This window comes from Oncorhynchus gorbuscha, linkage group LG06, assembly GCF_021184085.1.
Source record: "Oncorhynchus gorbuscha isolate QuinsamMale2020 ecotype Even-year linkage group LG06, OgorEven_v1.0, whole genome shotgun sequence".
NCBI lineage: Eukaryota > Metazoa > Chordata > Actinopteri > Salmoniformes > Salmonidae > Oncorhynchus > Oncorhynchus gorbuscha.
The window spans coordinates 77,684,418-77,703,675 of record NC_060178.1 but is presented as its reverse complement, the minus strand read 5'-3'; the positions used below and the strand labels follow the sequence as shown (position 1 = coordinate 77,703,675).

The 19,258-nt window shown below is 44.9% G+C and overlaps 1 protein-coding gene across 1 annotated transcript in view; it reads right to left on the bottom strand.

Moving 5' to 3' along the window:
- LOC124038360 (leucine-rich melanocyte differentiation-associated protein-like) overlaps positions 1-19,258 on the bottom strand; it is a 446,453-nt gene that overhangs the window by 102,529 nt on the left and 324,666 nt on the right. The window contains exon 5 of the mRNA XM_046354146.1: positions 7,236-7,356. Coding sequence (XP_046210102.1) covers positions 7,236-7,356 — 121 coding nt within the window. The remainder of the gene's footprint in view (positions 1-7,235; positions 7,357-19,258) is intronic.

Here is a 19,258-nt window from a genome sequence, read left to right as displayed (position 1 = left end):
GATAAACATGAGCAAAACTTACTGTAAAAAATAAACAATTCAAATACGGAGATATATTGTATGGCAATTATTATTATTATTATTATTATTATTATTATTATTATTATTATTATTTTTACAATTACTCAGAGAAAGAGATTTTGTTTAATCTCAAAATGGTATATAATAAATAATTATTTAAATACCTTTCAATAACTACACCTTGCAAGGATAACGACATTGTTGCTTTTCTAAAATGTTTTATGAGTTGGAGAACACATTGGGAGGGATACTAGACCATTCCTTCATACAGAATCCTTCCAGATCCTTCATATCCTTTATCTGCGCTTTTGGACTGCCCTCTTCAATTCAAACCAGAGGTTTTCGATGGGATTCAAGTCCGGAGACTGAATCCCAAAGTATGGAGGAGGCCTGCAGCTAACAGTTTGAATGTCTCCGCCTAGTGGTAGCACTAAGTATACATGTATATTATAGCAAAACCATGGAGGATCCCAATAATAACGTGGTGTACACAAGCTTTGATTTCAAAATACGGACATTTATATCATCACAGAACAATGGTTTGTTGTTGTTGTAAGGGTAATAATATAAGCCATTATCATATGTCATAAGTCCCAAAGAGGATGTTTTGTCCTGCTCATTTATCCTAGTCATCAGCGACAGAGCATTGGGCTAGGTACATGTTTGACATCAATGTGTGTGCAATGGTAATAAAATGGCAAATTTGAGGAAATGTTATATACAGGTAGAATTGAATGGTCTGCTGGTGTGGTAGGATTTGTGGTCTTTGACACTCATGTAGGTGTCATAACCAGACAAAAAATATTGCAATATATGTCATAACATGTCTAAATATATGTGTCATGACAGTGTTATGACAATGTTATGACAGATTATGTCAGCCGTTATGACTTATGACAAGGTTATGACTGTGTCATAACGTGTTGATTTTGTGGCATTGTAACTAGACTGTCACTGGGGCCCGTGTTAACCTTTTACACTTGTGGGAATTGGCCTATATGAATGACTAAATGTGCATGTTTTTACAGAAGTAATATGAAAATGCATAACCATGTTAGCAATTGAAAGGGAATCCTTTGGAGATTATGGGAAAATTACGAGCGCAAAAGGTGAGGACACAACAGTTCAACTGACACAAGACTGAATCCAAACATTTCATGCAGACTTGATATTTAGTGTACTTTTCAGTGCATTTGTTGATAACGAAATCTGAAAATACTCTGGATACATTCAGTAACGTGATAAGAATATTATTGAAATTTGGGGTAGGTGCAACATAAAATACAAGGGTTTGAGTGAGAGGACTAACTGTTGTCTCCAAGGCCACACACCTCTCCAAAGTGTGCACAGTTCCTTAGTAATTTCAATGCACTTTGATGACCCATAGAGTCTTCAACTATACAGTGTTTTTTGTATCTCTCCTAGCTGTTCCGTGGAGGGATTTACAACAAGCACACTCGCAGTTGTTTGGTTGGAACACAACCCTGTTGTTACTCAATCCAAAAACAGTCCATTATAAATCGCAATGTGCGTCAGGTGGGCTTCATTTGAAAGCTTGTTCTTATGCCAACGTGACTAGCTAAGTTATGAAAACACAATTTTACAGTGTTGGGCTTTCACAATGCAACGCAGAGAAACACATCGGAAATATTGTGCACATAGAAAAGAGACGTGAGTGCATTCAGGTGTGTGTGCCGTGGCAAATTGTCTTAACAATAGACAAAAATAGGCTAATTCTGCTCAGAACAACCCAGATGTCAGAGTCGTGTGTATAGGTGGCAGGGAAGTCAGGCGCAGGAGAGTCAAACGGAGTGTAAAATGGAGTCTTTTAAAGAATGTCCACGTAACATGTTGCATAACACTAATAAGAATAGATATAAACAAACATGGGTACGAGGACCCCGTCACACACCTATACAACAAACACAACACTGACAATAAACTATCTCTGACAAAGACATGAGGGGAAACAGAGGGTTAAATACCCACCAGCTAATGAATGGGTTTGAAACCAGGTGTGTGGGAAGACAAGACAAAACCAATGGAAAATGAAAAATGGATCGATGATGGCTAGAAGAACGGTGACGTCGACCGCCGAGCACCGCCCGAACAAGGAGTGGCAACGACTTCGGCAGAAGTCGTGACACCAGGGTATGATGCCATGTCATCTTGTAACTGTACATCAAACATAGTGATCATAAATGTTGACACTGTATATGACGTGAGTTTTATGATACGGAAAGGAGAAGTGCACTTCTGGACTCAAGGGTGTTTGGCTTGCTTTTATGACATCAAAGTGGTATTTATTAGAATCCTCAATGTCTCATCTTTCAAAATACATAGAGTCCTCTTCATTTACAGCATTTATCTCACTCAGACAATAAATAAATGTGCCCAATTAGCGGGAGGGGTGGGGGAGACTTCATGTCGTGTGATGTGCTCAAGTTCAGAGCGGCTGTCAGTCAAAACCCATACAGAGTTGTGAAGCGCAGAGCAAGAGCTCTGAGGTAATATCATGTTACTGTTCAGCCACTGTGTTCCAATATAGGTGTTTATCAGTGCCCAAATCAGCCGTTTTCAGCCCATATATGCGTACGAGTGTAAAGGGTTAAGGACAATAGCATCATGAACTTTACCCAGTACAAGGACATTTTAGCCAAAAACCTGGTTTCCTCTACCATTAGGCTGAAACTTGTCCTCAAATGGATCTTCCAGCAAAATAATAATCCCAAACACATCAAAATAAATGTTTAATTAGCCACAAAATCAACATTTAGCAACAGACATCTCAGTCTCCAGACTTAAAATCCATAAGCAGTCCACAATCGCAGACGAAGGATATCAAAGATCTGGAAAGATTCTGTACTGAGGATTTGTCTAAAATCCCTCCCAATGTGTTCTCCAACTCATAAATCATTTTAGAAAAAGGCTCAGTGCCATTGTCCTCGTAAGGTGAGGTATTAAAAAGGTATTGAAAATGTACCACCTTTTAAAAGAAAAAAACATCACTTGTTAAACAAAATCTCTTTCTCTGAGCAACTGTATTGGTATAAAATAATATAATTCCCCCATTTGTTTTGCATACAATATAACTCAGCATTTGAATTAGTGTCAATAATTTAGGTATGTCTCTCTCTCTATTTCTGTCTCTGTCTCTCAGTTTGTCCCATTGCTCGTCTTCTCCACTCAGGAAATCCAATAACGTGGTCTTCGTTACTATGGTTGAGGAAGATGACGTACCGAGCTAGTGTACGACACAGACTGTACAGCAGCGCCACATAAAACAACACACACTGAGACACAGAGTGTTATGCATTTCTAGGGCCCAGTGGTGCGTGAAAAGACATGATCAATTCAATGAGCTGCAAAAGGGTCTTTGTTTACACTGTAAATGTGAACTTTTACAGTTAGTCACTTTTCTTTCTCTTAATCTGTCAACACTGCTCGTTGATATGACTTAAATCCAGTTTTCCATCATTTAAAAAAGTCTTCACAATCTCGATGGGCATTGTCTGTAGACCACACTAATAAAGTATATTGTATGATACCAATATAGGTTTGATATTGACATTACTCAACACAGAGCAGAGCCAATCTTATAACAAATACTGTAAAATAGAGTGCTTATCCTACATCAGATAAGAGCAGTTTTTTACGTGCGTATGAGTGCTTTGAGCAGACATCCAACTGGTCATGATTTAGCAGACTTGGAAAACGTTCATAATGTTGGAGAAGTGACGGTATTCATAATGTATTAAAGCTCATTGCTTTGTTATCAGAACCATGTGGCAGCCCATGGTGCCATGCCATAACGGCATGATTGAAACGCAGTTTAAACCGTGGTCACACTCCATTCTAATGTGACTCAAACTAAGTCTCTGTCCCCAATGGCATCCTATTCTCTATATAGAGCACTATGGGGCCTGTTCAAAAGTAGTGCCCCAAATAGGGAACAGGGTGCCATTTGAGATGCAGCCCAGGAGGTCTCCAAAGTTCAGAGCTGCCTCCTCCTTAGCACGCCCATTAGCTGTTCCGATACATCACGCTAGGAGTATGAACAACTAGAGAGCAACCTGTTCTTTTTCTGATTTACACAGTCATATGAGAGGGGCTTAGATAAGCATGCACAGTATGTGTTCATCATAATAATTAACTTACTGTTAACTAGAAGCAGGGTCAATGAGTGTGTGTCCTTCATTTTAGTGTAGACTCAGGTTTTCACGCTGAGTTTAACATTCATCTTCAAAGTGTGTAATGCAGCTGTTCTGAAAGCGTCTTTAACTTTGATTATAACCTAAACACGGGTTATTCATCAATATATACAGCATCTTCATAACTCTAATACAAAGAGAGTGAGAGAGGTAAAGAAAGAGACAGGGAGAGAGAGAGAGAGAGAGAGAGAGAGAGAGAGAGAGAGAGAGAGAGAGAGAGAGAGAGAGAGAGAGAGAGAGAGAAATGAGTGAGACTGGAGAGAGTACTAATTAGTGTCCAGTTTAACTGTGCTACAGTAACTCCAGACACCAGGCTCCAGTGTTATGAAGGGACGCCCCACTGTACGAGACATAAAAGCAAACACAAATGTCTAATTACACCATCATCATCTCTCCCTCCCTACTGCCTCGTTTGTCTGCGCCACTCATTAATTGGTGACCTGCACGATTGGTCAGAAACACAATGGCTCTGATGATGGAGCCAATTAGATGGTGGGGAGGCGGGTGAGGCGGGGTGTACACATGCCCCGCCGCGCCGGTTACGGCTGCCGCATCATGCCTCATCGGACTCAAAACGAACCGTTACGGACCCAAGCACACTACGGGACATTTGGAACCACACTACCCCATCTCTCACTCTCTCTATTCTACAGTAAACAAACAACTTATACAGGCTGTATAGAGCATTCACAAGTCTACATAAGCCCTACGTAGATACCTCACAAACAGTTATGAGCAAAGTCATAGTACTGTGGAGGCTGTGTAACAGTATATTGAGTCAAAGGATGTTACGGTGGAGCAGAGTGAATGCAGTACTGTACTGTAGAAACAGAGAAAGGAACGTTAATCTACTTTAGTAAAGGGTAAGTGAAGACAAAACATAATGAAACATTTCCATCTGATAATGTACATAGCATCTTCTGCTATATACTCTTACACAAACACATATAAATCAACTAGAATTAGCGAGATAATCTTCAGCCATATCTAACTCTATGATAACAAAGGCAAGTGTTGCTGCTACATTGGCAGGGCTATGTAAATATAACCCTCCAAAGTGACTTTTGCCTGCCAACAAGCATTGTTAAAGTGCTCGGCTTCTTTTCATATCAAGTGGATGAGCAGTGTTTCATTCCACTTTTCTACATCTAGCAAACATGCCAGAATGGGGTTAAATTATTTCAATGTTTTCTTTTCTTGCTCTGCCACTTGCACGATAAATCAAGAACAAAGAGTTGTGTGGACTGACACTAAAACGCTACAATATTTTGGCTGATTGTCGCAAACGATAAATATTTTGTTTTCTCTGTGCACTTTTAAACCCTGCGTCTGCTCGACACGCATCATGCCTTGTCATTGGTTGGCTTTGTTCTTACCTCCCAGACTCCTTTATGTCTGTAAGGCTCTGGGGACCCTGGGACGATGAGGCCTCGCTGATCCAACCAGTAAATATTTCATGGCCTTACAATTACATGAAATCGAATCTTAGCAAAGCTGTTCATTTCCACCCCTTCGAAAGAAGAGGAGGAGGGGGGAGAGGAGTGAGGGATGAGAAGGGTTACATCTATGAAATCCCAAACTCTAATTAGTCTGCGTGGCTCTAACGAGCGAGGGAGGAATAAGTGCATGGTCGGGAGATAATTAAGTGATTGTGACTGGCGTGTACGTGAGCTGTCGCTCCGATGGCCAGCGCTGTCACGCTCCTCGTTGCTACCGCGACCGGACAGCCTCCCCGTCCACTTTGATCTGGGCTCATGCATACGGAATGAGGTCAGACCGTGGTCATAAACACACACACATACATACATACGCACGCAGGCATGCTTGCACACACAAGGATACCCTCAGAAGCACACACACACTCATTAAAGAGAGAGTCCCCTCGGAGGGAGGGAGAGGGCTCCTGTTCAAAGGGCCGTCGTACCAGGACCCCTGCAACGGGAGACTGACACTCAGACACGGATGAAGAAAGGGGGACAGGAGGGGAGGATAGACAGGGGGTGAGGGATGAGAATATGTCAGTTTCTTACTGCTCATCCACATCACTTAACCATGTCCTTAATATGGTTAGAGGGGTTAGACAAATGATTGACCCCAACGCGAGTGAGGGAACTTTTAGATAATTCAATATATCAGAGATATATCATCTGATCTCACACTGCTAATGAGGAGGACCCTCTGAAAGGCAGAAAAAGAAAGACTGGACGGTCTTCTGAGATGGGAGGGGTTGAGGGTAGCTGAAAGATGGGACTAAAAACAAAACAAAAGATAACTATTGTAAAATATACTGTGTCCCGTAAAATGTATATATGGAAGTAGAACCCTACGTGTTGTTGTCCATTAGTTGACTCCAATTAGGGGAGGGGTGGGAGGGTTAGTTTCTAAAAAATATATGTGGGATTGGAAATGATGCAGACAATTACATTGATGGAAGCCACACTCTATTTGCAATATAAAACATTTTATATATATATATATATAAATGTCCCTATAGATTCCATGAACTGGGCAGTGAAGTACATAATTCTGGATGACAGAATGTTTATTTAAATTAATTTACTGTACTCTAGTTTCCCTGGACTAGAAAGCCCTTCTCTGGTTGCCTAACTCCAGAAGGTCCAGTAACTTCTTTCAAGAATGTCAAACCTCAATTAGTTACATATTTGAAGAGACTTTATACTGTACGAAATGTTCAATTGAGCTTCTTTGCTCCCGAGTGGTGCAGCGTTCTAAGGCACTGCATCTCAGTGCGTCACTGCAGTCACTGGTTCGAATCCAGACTGCATCACATCCGGCCGTGATTGGGAGTCCCGTACGGCGGCGCACAATTGGCCCAGCGCCGTCCGGGTTTGGCTGGGGTAGGCCGTCATTGTAAATAAGAATATGTTCTTAACTGACTTGCCTAGTTAAATAAAGGTTAAAAAACGTACAAAAATTGTCTAGGGCTAGGCTTAATCTGTGTCTGGGAAACCAGCGCTATTAGATCAGAAAGGGTGTACTCACCACCTTGGGTTTAACCACCTTCATGAAGGCTCCCCGTGCCTCTGCCTCCTGCTGTTCAATCTTACAAACCTTCCTAGTGTCTAGGAACTTTAGGGAGGGTAGCTTGTGCAGAACAAAATACCTGAGGAAACACACACAAACAATAATATATGATAACTAACAGATGTACCGTATGTATGGCATCATGACTTGTGTCGGTTGACTGTACACCAAACCATATAACACACACTTTACTTTATAAAACAATGTTTACATAAAAATGAACATAAAAATACACAAACAAACGTATATCTACATGACATGATTTGAGAACAAAAATCAAGATTACTATACAAACTGAACACATCTAGTGAATACGTCACAAACCACAAGATGTCTGCACTGTATAATAGAGAACATAAACTGCCAGAGCATAACAACTAGTTAATATCCACCTACAAAAGTAATTATGCAAATCTAATTCTAAAATTTGTAAAACAGCACATATCAGCAAACATCTTGAAAAGAAGACGAGTTGTTTACTCAGTATAGATTTAATGGCGATGATATCTATCCTTCCATGTAATAACCTTCAAAGCTGGTAAAAAATAAGGACGGAAATATAAATAGAACGAAAGGAGATACGCCCCATCTGCCAGAGCTGCCATTCCTGTAACATCACAGATCTATATTCTACGCTTTCAGACACTCTCTATCTTTCATTGGGAGGGAGAGGAAACGTCGGCTAGATAATGGCTGGGATACGGAGATGACAACAGATCCTTTCAGAGAGCGAGAGAGCGGGTGGGAGCGGAGCAGGGGAACAGACATGTCAAGGCTGGAGGTTCCAGCCAAACAGAACACAGTAACAGACATGCAGCAGCAGCTAAGTGAAGGGTGAGGAGGGACGAGGAGGAACCACAATATGGGCACAACCCGGTCCCTGATGATGATGGTGGTAATGTTGGAGCTGAAGATAGTTAGTAAAACCAACGTCAGGTTGTCAACACACTAGGATTTTAGGGAAGGGAGCTATGGATTGATCTACAGTGCCTTGCGAAAGTATTCGGCCCCCTTGAACTTTGCGAACTTTTGCCTCATTTCAGGCTTCAAACATAAAGATATAAAACTGTATTTTTTTGTGAAGAATCAACAACAAGTGGGACACAATCATGAAGTGGAACGACATTTATTGGATATTTCAAACTTTTTTAACAAATCAAAAACTGAAAAATTGGGCGTGCAAAATTATTCAGCCCCCTTAAATTAATACTTTGTAGCGCCACTTTTTTTCCGCGATTACAGCTGTAAGTCGCTTGGGGTATGTCTCTATCAGTTTTGCACATCGAGAGACTGAAATGTTTTCCCATTCCTCCTTGCAAAACAGCTCGAGCTCAGTGAGGTTGGATGGAGAGCATTTGTGAACAGCAGTTTTCAGTTCTTTCCACAAATTCTCGATTGGATTCAGGTCTGGACTTTGACTTGGCCATTCTAACACCTGGATATGTTTATTTTTGAACCATTCCATTGTAGATTTTGCTTTATGTTTTGGATCATTGTCTTGTTGGAAGACACATCTCCGTCCCAGTCTCAGGTCTTTTGCAGACTCCATCAGGTTTTCTTCCAGAATGGTCCTGTATTTGGCTCCATCCATCTTCCCATCAATTTTCTCATCAAAAAGCAGGCCCAAACCATGATGCTGCCACCACCATGTTTGACAGTGGGGATGGTGTGTTCAGGGTGATGAGCTGTGTTGCTTTTACGCCAAACATAACGTTTTGCATTGTTGCCAAAAAGTTCAATTTTGGTTTCATCTGACCAGAGCACCTTCTTCCACATGTTTGGTGTGTCTCCCAGGTGGCTTGTGGCAAACTTTAAACGACACTTTTTATGGATATCTTTAAGAAATGGCTTTCTTCTTGCCACTCTTCCATAAAGGCCAGATTTGTGCAATATACGACTGATTGTTGTCCTATGGAAAGAGTGTCCCACCTCAGCTGTAGATCTCTGCAGTTCATCCAGAGTGATCATGGGCCTCTTGGCTGCATCTCTGATCAGTCTTCTCCTTGTATGAGCTGAAAGTTTAGAGGGACGGCCAGGTCTTGGTAGATTTGCAGTGGTCTGATACTCCTTCCATTTCAATATTATCGCTTGCACAGGTGCATTTATACGGAGACTTGATAACACACAGGTGGATTGTATTTATCATCATTAGTCATTTAGGTCAACATTGGATCATTCAGAGATCCTCACGGAACTTCTGGAGAGTTTGCTGCACAGAAAGTAAAGGGGCTGAATAATTTTGCACGCCCAATTTTCAGTTTTTGATTTGTTAAAAAAGTTTGAAATATCCAATAAATGTTCCACTTCATGATTGTGTCCCACTTGTTGTTGATTCTTCACAAAAAAATACAGTTTTATATCTTTATGTTTGAAGCCTGAAATGTGGCAAAAGGTCGCAAAGTTCAAGGGGGCCGAATACTTTCGCAAGGCACTGTATATACTAAATACTTACTATATAAACAATAACAATGTCACAAACAGTATATTATGACTCAAGTCTGAGAACATCTGCATATAGGTTTTGATTGAATAGAGCTACAATACCCGAAACATACCAGGCTTGAGGTGTTTGAGCAGTTGAGTGACACAGTGATTAATCTTATGCTAATGTGGTTAATAATACACAAGTCTTAAATAGACATTGTCTGACAAGGAGGAAGAATTATAATTTAAGCCTCAGTTAATTTTAGTCAGTTAATTATTCTCAATCCTCTTCTATGGAGGGTTGAGTGGATGGGTTGAGATTGAGTGGATAGATTGAGGGTTGAGTGAATGGGTTGAGAGTTGAGTGAATGGGTTGAGATTGAGTGAATGGGTTTAGGTTGAGTGGATGGGTTGAGGGTTGAGTGGATGGGTGAGGTTGAGTGGATGGGTTGAGGTTTAGTGGATGGGTTGAGGGTTGAGTGGATGGGATGAGGGTTGAGTGGATGGGTTGAGTGAATGGGTTGAGGGTTGAGTGAATGGGTTGAGAGTTGAGTGAATGGGTTGAGATTGAGTGAATGGGTTTAGGTTGAGTGGATGGGTTGAGGGTTGAGTGGATGGTTGAGGGCTGAGTGGATGGTTGAGGGATGAGTGGATCGTTGAGGGTTGAGTGGATGGGTTGAGGTTTGAGTGGGTGGGTTGAGGGTGGAGTGGATGGTTCAGGGTGGAGTGGATGGTTGAGTGGATGGGGTTGAGAGTTGAATGGATGGGTTGAGTTGATGGGTTGAGGTTGAGTGAATGGGTTGAGGGCTGAGTGAATGGGTTGAGGGTTGAGTGAATGGGTTGAGGTTGAGTGGATGTGTTGAGGCTTGATTGAAGGGGTTGAGGTTGAGTGGACGGTTGAGTGGATGGGTTGAGTGGATGGGTTGAGGGTTGAGTGCATGGGTTGATGGTTGAGGTTGAGTGGATGGTTTAAGTTTGAGTGAATGGGTTGAGTGTTGAGTGGATGGTTGAGTGGATGTGTTGAGGGTTGAGTGGATGTGTTGAGGGTTGAGTGGATGGGTTGAGGGTTGAGTTGATGGGTTGAGTGGATGGGTTGAGGGTTGAGTGGATGGGTTGAGTTGAGTTGATGGGTTTAGTTTGAGTGAATGTGTTGAGGCTTGAGTGGATGGGTTGAGATTGAGTGGATGGATTGAGGGTTGAGTGATTGGGTTGAGTGTTGAGTGGATGGTTGAGTGGATCGGTTGAGGGTTGAGTGGATGTGTTGAGGGTTGAGTGGATGGGTTGAGGGTTGAGTTGATGGGTTGAGTGGATGGGTTGAGGGTTGAGTGGATGGGTTGAGTTGAGTTGAGTTGATGGGTTTAGTTTGAGTGAATGTGTTGAGGCTTGAGTGGATGGGTTGAGATTGAGTGGATGGATTGAGGGTTGAGTGATTGGGTTGAGATTGAGTGGATAGATTGAGGGTTGAGTGGATGGGTTGAGTTTGAGTGAATGTGTTGAGGCTTGAGTGGATGGGTTGAGATTGAGTGGATGGATTGAGGGTTGAGTGATTGGGTTGAGGGTTGAGTGGATGGGTTGAGGTTTGAGTGGGTGGGTTGAGGGTTGAGTGGATGGGTTGAGGTTGAGTGGATGGGTTTAGGTTGAGTGGATGGTTCAGGGTGGAGTGGATGGTTCAGGGTTGAGTGGATGGGGTTGAGGGTTGAGTGGATGGGTTGAGTTGATGGGTTGAGGTTGAATGAATGTGTTGAGGGTTGAGTGAATAGGTTGAGGGTTGAGTTGATGGGTTGACATTGAGTGAATGTGTTGAGGGTTGAGTGAACAGGTTGAGGTTGAGTGGATGGGTTTAGATTGAGAGGATGGTTGAGGGCTGAGTGGATGGTTGAGAGTTGAGTGGATGGGTTGAGAGTTGAGTGGATGGGTTGAGGGTTGAGTGGTTGGGTTGAGTTGATGGGTTGAGGTTGAGTGAATGTGTTGAGGGTTGAGTGAATGGGTTGCGGTTGAGTGGATGGGTTTAGTTTGCGTGTATGGGTTGAGGGTTCAGTGGATGGGTTGAGTTGATGGGTTGAGGTTGAATGAATGTGTTGAGGGTTGAGTGAATGGGTTGAGGGTTGAGTTGATGGGTTGAGGTTGAGTGAATGTGTTGAGGGTTGAGTGAACAGGTTGAGGTTGAGTGGATGGGTTTAGATTGAGAGGATGGTTGAGGGATGAGTGGATGGTTGAGAGTTGAGTGGATGGGTTGAGGGTTGAGTGGATGGGTTGAGGGTTGAGTGGATGGGTTGAGGGTTGAGTAGATGGGTTGAGGGTTGAGTGGATGGGTTGAGGGTTGAGTGGATGGGTTGAGTTGATGGGTTGAGTTTGAGTGAATGTGTTGAGGGTTGAGTGAATGGGTTGAGGGGATGGGTTGAGGGTTGAGTTGATGGGTTGAGGGATAAGTGGATGGGTTGAGGTTGAGTGGATGGGTTGAGGGTTGAGTGGATGGGTTGAGGTTGAGTGTATGGGTTGAGGTTGAGTGAATGGGTTGAGGTTGAGTGGATGGGTTTAGGTTGAGTGGATGGTTGAGGTTGAGTGGATGGGTTGAGTGAATGGGTAGAGGGTTGAGTGAATGGATTGAGGGCTGAGTGAATGGGTTGAGGGTTGAGTGAATGGGTTGAGGGTTGAGTGGATGGTTGAGGTTGAGTGGATGGGTTGAGTTGATGGATTGAGGTTGAGTGAATGTGTTGAGGCTTGAGTGAAGGGGTTGAGGTTGAGGGGACGGTTGAGTGGATGGGTTGAGTGGATGGGTTGAGGGTTGAGTTGATGGGTTGAGGGATGAGTGGATGGGTTGAGGTTGAGTGAATGTGTTGAGGGTTGAGTGAATGGGTTGAGGGTTGAGTTGATGGGTTGAGGGTTGAGTTGATGGGTTGAGGGTTGAGTAGATGGGTTGAGTGGATGGGTTGAGGGTTAAGTGGATGGGTTGAGATTGAGTGAATGGGTTGAGGGTTGAGTTGATGGGTTGAGTAGATGGGTTGAGTGGATGGGTTGAGGGTTGAGTGGTTGGGTTGAGTTGATGGGTTGAGTTTGAGTGAATGTGTTGAGGCTTGAGTGAATGGGTTGAGGGTTGAGTGGATGGGTGGAGGTTGAGTGGATGGGTTGAGGTTGAGTGGATGGGTTGAGGTTGAGTGAATGGTGTGAGGTTGAGTGGATGGGTTTAGGTTGAGTGGATGGTTGAGGTTGAGTGGATGGGTTGAGGGTTGAGTTGATGAGTTGAGGGATGAGTGGATGGGTTTAGGTTGAGTGGTTGGGTTGAGGATTAAGTGAATGGGTTAAAGTTGAGTGAATGGGTTGACGGTTGAGGTTGAGTGGATGGGTTTAGGCTGAGTGGATGGTTGAGAGTTGAATGGATGGGTTGAGGTTGAATGAATGGGTTGAGGGTTGAGTGGATGGGTTTAGGTTGAGTGGATGGTTCAGGGTGGAGTGGATGGTTGAGGGTTGAGTGGATGGGGTTGAGGGTTGAGTGGATGGGTTGAGTTGATGGGTTGAGGTTGAGTGAATGTGTTGAGGGTTGAGTGAATGGGTTGCGGTTGAGTGGATGGGTTTAGTTTGTGTGTATGGGTTGTGGGTTGAGTGGATGGGTTGAGTTGATGGGTTGAGGTTGAGTGAATGTGTTGAGGGTTGAGTGAACAGGTTGAGGTTGAGTGGATGGGTTTAGATTGAGAGGATGGTTGAGGGCTGAGTGGATGGTTGAGAGTTGAGTGGATGGGTTGAGGGTTGACTGGATGGCTTGAGGGTTGAGTGGATGGGTTGAGGGTTGAGTAGATGGGTTGAGGGTTGAGTGGATGGGTTGAGGGTTGAGTGCATGGGTTTAGGGTTGAGTGGATGGGTTGAGTTGATGGGTTGAGTTTGAGTGAATGTGTTGAGGGTTGAGTGAATGGGTTGAGGGTTGAGGGGATGGGTTGAGTTGATGGATTGAGGTTGAGTGAATGTGTTGAGGATTGAGTGAAGGGGTTGAGGTTGAGTGGACGGTTGAGTGGATGGGTTGAGTGGATGGGTTGAGGGTTGAGTGGATGGGTTGAGTTGATGGGTTGAGTTTGAGTGAATGTGTTGACGGTTGAGTGAATGGGTTGAGGTTGAGTGGATGGGTTGAGTTGATGGATTGAGGTTGAGTGAATGTGTTGAGGCTTGAGTGAAGGGGTTGAGGTTGAGTGGACGGTTGAGTGGATGGGTTGAGTGGATGGGTTGATGGTTGAGGTTGAGTGGATGGTTTAAGTTTGAGTGAATGGGTTGAGTGTTGAGTGGATGGTTGAGTGGATGGGTTGAGGTTGAGTGGATGGGTTGAGGTTGAGTGGACGGGTTGAGGTTGAGTGAATGGGTTGAGGGTTGAGTGGATGGGTTGAGTTTGAGTGAATGTGTTGAGGGTTGAGTGAATGGGTTGAGGGTTGAGTGGATGGGTTGAGGGTTAAGTTGATGGGTTGAGGGATGAGTGGATGGGTTGAGGTTGAGTGAATGTGTTGAGGGTTGAGTGAATGGGTTGAGGGTTGAGTGGATGGGTTGAGGGTTAAGTTGATGGGTTGAGGGTTGAGTAGATGGGTTGAGTGGATGGGTTGAGGGTTAAGTCGATGGGTTGAGGTTGAGTGAATGGGTTGAGGAAGGAGTTTATGGGTTGAGGGTTGAGTAGATGGGTTGAGTGGATGGGTTGAGGGTTGAGTGGATGGGTTGAGTTGATGGGTTGAGTTTGAGTGAATGTGTTGAGGCTTGAGTGAATGGGTTGAGGGTTGAGTGGATGGGTGGAGGTTGAGGTTGAGTGGATGGGTTTAGATTGAGAGGATGGTTGAGGTTGAGTGAATGTTGTGAGGTTGAGTGGATGGGTTTAGGTTGAGTGGATGGTTAAGGTTGAGTGGATGGGTTGAGGGTTGAGTTAATGAGTTGAGGGATGAGTGGATGGGTTTAGGTTGAGTGGTTGGGTTGAGGATTAAGTGAATGGGTTAAGGTTGAGTGAATGGGTTGAGGGTCGACGTTGAGTGGATGGGTTTAGGCTGAGTGGATGAGTGGATGGTTGAGAGTGAATGGATGGGTTGAGGTTGAATGAATGGGTTGAGGGTTGAATGGATGGGGTTGAGGGTTGAGTGGATGGGTTGAGTTGATGGGTTGAGGTTGAGTGAATGTGTTGAGGGTTGAGTGAATGGGTTGAGGGTTGAGTTGATGGGTTGAGGTTGAGTGAATGTGTTGAGGGTTGAGTGAACAGGTTGAGGTTGAGTGGATGGGTTTAGATTGAGAGGATGGTTGAGGGCTGAGTGGATGGTTGAGTGGATGGGTTGAGGGTTGACTGGATGGCTTGAGGGTTGAGTGGATGGGTTGAGGTTGAGTAGATGGGTTGAGGGTTGAGTGGATGGGTTGAGGGTTGAGTGGATGGGTTGAGGGTTGAGTGGATGGGTTGAGTTGATGGGTTGAGTTTGAGTGAATGTGTTGAGGGTTGAGTGAATGGGTTGAGGGTTGAGGGGATGGGTTGAGTTGATGGATTGAGGTTGAGTGAATGTGTTGAGGATTGAGTGAAGGGGTTGAGGTTGAGTGGACGGTTGAGTGGATGGGTTGAGTGGATGGGTTGAGGGTTGAGTGGATGGGTTGAGTTGATGGGTTGAGTTTGAGTGAATGTGTTGACGGTTGAGTGAATGGGTTGAGGTTGAGTGGATGGGTTGAGTTGATGGATTGAGGTTGAGTGAATGTGTTGAGGCTTGAGTGAAGGGGTTGAGGTTGAGTGGACAGTTGAGTGGATGGGTTGAGTGGATGGGTTGAGGGTTGAGTGGATGGGTTGATGGTTGAGGTTGAGTGGATGGTTTAAGTTTGAGTGAATGGGTTGAGTGTTGAGTGGATGGTTGAGTGGATGGGTTGAGGTTGAGTGGATGGGTTGAGGTTGAGTGGACGGGTTGAGGTTGAGTGAATGGGTTGAGGGTTGAGTGGATGGGTTGAGTTGATGGGTTGAGTTTGAGTGAATGTGTTGAGGGTTGAGTGAATGGGTTGAGGGTTGAGTGGATGGGTTGAGGGTTAAGTTGATGGGTTGAGGGATGAGTGGATGGGTTGAGGTTGAGTGAATGTGTTGAGGGTTGAGTGAATGGGTTGAGGGTTGAGTGGATGGGTTGAGGGTTAAGTTGATGGGTTGAGGGTTGAGTAGATGGGAAGAGTGGATGGGTTGAGGGTTAAGTCGATGGGTTGAGGTTGAGTGAATGGGTTGAGGGTTGAGTTTATGGGTTGAGGGTTGAGTAGATGGGTTGAGTGGATGGGTTGAGGGTTGAGTGGATGGGTTGAGTTGATGGGTTGAGTTTGAGTGAATGTGTTGAGGCTTGAGTGAATGGGTTGAGGGTTGAGTGAATGGGTTGAGGGTTGAGTGGATGGTTGAGGGTTGAGTGGATGGGTTGAGGGTTGAGTGGATGGGTTGAGGTTGAGTGGATGGGTTGAGGTTGAGTGAATGGGTTGAAGGTTGAGTGGATGGGTTGAGGGTTGAGTTGATGGGTTGAGGGCTGAGTGGATGGGTTGAGGTTGAGTGGATGGGTTGAGGTTGAGTGGACGGGTTGAGGTTGAGTGAATGGGTTGAGGGTTGAGTGGATGGGTTGAGTTGATGGGTTGAGTTTGAGTGAATGGGTTGAGGGTTGAGTTGATGGGTTGAGTGGATGGGTTGAGGGTTGAGTTGATGGGTTGAGGGATGAGTTGATGGGTTGAGGTTGAGTGGATGGGTTGAGGTTGAGTGAATGGGTTGAGGGGATGGGTTGAGGGTTGAGTTGATGGGTTGAGGGTTGAGGGGATGGGTTGAGGGTTGAGTTGATGGGTTGAGGGATAAGTGGATGAGTTGAGGTTGAGTGGATGGGTTGAGGGTTGAGTGGATGGGTTGAGGTTGAGTGGATGGGTTGAGTTTGAGTGAATGGGTTGAGGGTTGAGTGGATGGGTTGAGGGTTGAGTTGATGGGTTGAGGGCTGAGTGGATGGGTTGAGGTTGAGTGGATGGGTTGAGGTTGAGTGGACGGGTTGAGGTTGAGTGAATGGGTTGAGGGTTGAGTGGATGGGTTGAGTTGATGGGTTGAGTTTGAGTGAATGTGTTGAGGGTTGAGTGAATGGGTTGAGGGTTGAGTGGATGGGTTGAGGGTTGAGTTGATGGGTTGAGTGGATGGGTTGAGGGTTGAGTTGATGGGTTGAGGGATGAGTGGATGGGTTGAGGTTGAGTGAATGTGTTGAGGGTTGAGTGAATGGGTTGAGGGTTGAGTTGATGGGTTGAGGGTTGAGTTGATGGGTTTAGGGTTGAGTGGATGGGTTGAGTGGATGGGTTGAGGGTTAAGTGGATGGGTTGAGGTTGAGTGAATGGGTTGAGGGTTGAGTTGATGGGTTGAGTAGATGGGTTGAGTGGATGGGTTGACGGTTGAGTGGATGGGTTGAGTTGATGGGTTGAGTTTGAGTGAATGTGTTGAGGCTTGAGTGAATGGGTTGAGGGTTGAGTGGATGGGTGGAGGTTGAGTGGATGGGTTGAGGTTGAGTGGATGGGTTGAGGTTGAGTGAATGGTGTGAGGTTGAGTGGATGGGTTTAGGTTGAGTGGATGGTTGAGGTTGAGTGGATGGGTTGAGGGATGAGTGGATGGGTTTAGGTTGAGTGGTTGGGTTGAGGATTAAGTGAATGGGTTAAAGTTGAGTGAATGGGTTGACGGTCGAGGTTGAGTGGATGGGTTTAGGCTGAGTGGATGGTTGAGAGTTGAATGGATGGGTTGAGGTTGAATGAATGGGTTGAGGGTTGAGTGGATGGGTTTAGGTTGAGTGGATGGTTCAGGGTGGAGTGGATGGTTGAGGGTTGAGTGGATGGGGTTGAGTCTCAGCCTCCAGTATTTATGCTGCAGTAGTTTATGTGTCGGGGGGCTAGGGTCAGTTTGTTTATCTGGAGTACTTCTCCTGTCCTATTCGGTGTCCTGTGTAAATCTAAGTGTGCGTTCTCTAATTCTCTCCTTCTCTCTTTCTTTCTCTCTCTCGGAGGACCTGAGCCCTAGAACCATGCCCCAGGACTACCTGACATGATGACTCCTTGCTGTCCCCAGTCCACCTGGCCATGCTGCTGCTCCAGTTTCAACTGGCCTGGGCCCTAGGACCATGTCCCAGGACTACCTGACATGAGGACTCCTTGCTGTCCCCAGTCCACCTGGCCATGCTCCTGCTCCAGTTTCAACTGTTCTGCCTTACTATTATTCAACCATGCTGGTCATTTATGAACATTTGAACATCTTGGCCACGTTCTGTTATAATCTCCACCCGGCACAGCCAGAAGAGGACTGGCCACCCCACATATGCTCTCTCTAATTCTCTCTTTCTTTCTCTCTCTCGGAGGACCTGAGCCCTAGGACCGTGCCCCAGGACTACCTGACATGATGGCTCCTTGCTGTCCCCAGTCCACCTGACTGTGCTGCTGCTCCAGTTTCAACTGTTCTGCCTTATTATTATTTGACCATGCTGGTCATTTATGAACATTTGAACATCTTGGTCATGTTCTGTTATAATCTCTACCCGGCACAGCCAGAAGAGGACTGGCCACCCCACATAGCCCGGTTCCTCTCTAGGTTTCTTCCTAGGTTTTGGCCTTTCTAGGGAGTTTTTCCTAGCCACCGTGCTTTTACACCTGCATTGTTTGCTGTTTGGGGTTTTAGGCTGGGTTTCTGTACAGCACTTTGAGATATCAGCTGATGTACGAAGGGCTATATAAATAAATTTGATTTGATTTGATTTGATTTGAAATTTGATTTGATTTGATTTTGATTTGATTTGAGTTGATGGGTTGAGGTTGAGTGAATGTGTTGAGGGTTGAGTGAATGGGTTGCGGTTGAGTGGATGGGTTTAGTTTGTGTGTATGGGTTGAGGGTTGAGTGGATGGGTTGAGTTGATGGGTTGAGGTTGAATGAATGTGTTGAGGGTTGAGTGAATGGGTTGAGGGTTGAGTTGATGGGTTGAGGTTGAGTGAATGTGTTGAGGGTTGAGTGAACAGGTTGAGGTTGAGTGGATGGGTTTAGATTGAGAGGATGGTTGAGGGCTGAGTGGATGGTTGAGAGTTGAGTGGATGGGTTGAGGGTTGACTGGATGGCTTGAGGGTTGAGTGGATGGGTTGAGGGTTGAGTAGATGGGTTGAGGGTTGAGTGGATGGGTTGAGGGTTGAGTGGATGGGTTGAGGGTTGAGTGGATGGGTTGAGTTGATGGGTTGAGTTTGAGTGAATGTGTTGAGGGTTGAGGGGATGGGTTGAGTTGATGGATTGAGGTTGAGTGAATGTGTTGAGGATTGAGTGAAGGGGTTGAGGTTGAGTGGACGGTTGAGTGGATGGGTTGAGTGGATGGGTTGAGGGTTGAGTGGATGGGTTGAGTTGATGGGTTGAGTTTGAGTGAATGTGTTGACGGTTGAGTGAATGGGTTGAGGTTGAGTGGATGGGTTGAGTTGATGGATTGAGGTTGAGTGAATGTGTTGAGGCTTGAGTGAAGGGGTTGAGGTTGAGTGGACGGTTGAGTGGATGGGTTGAATGGATGGGTTGAGGGTTGAGTGGATGGGTTGATGGTTGAGGTTGCGTGGATGGT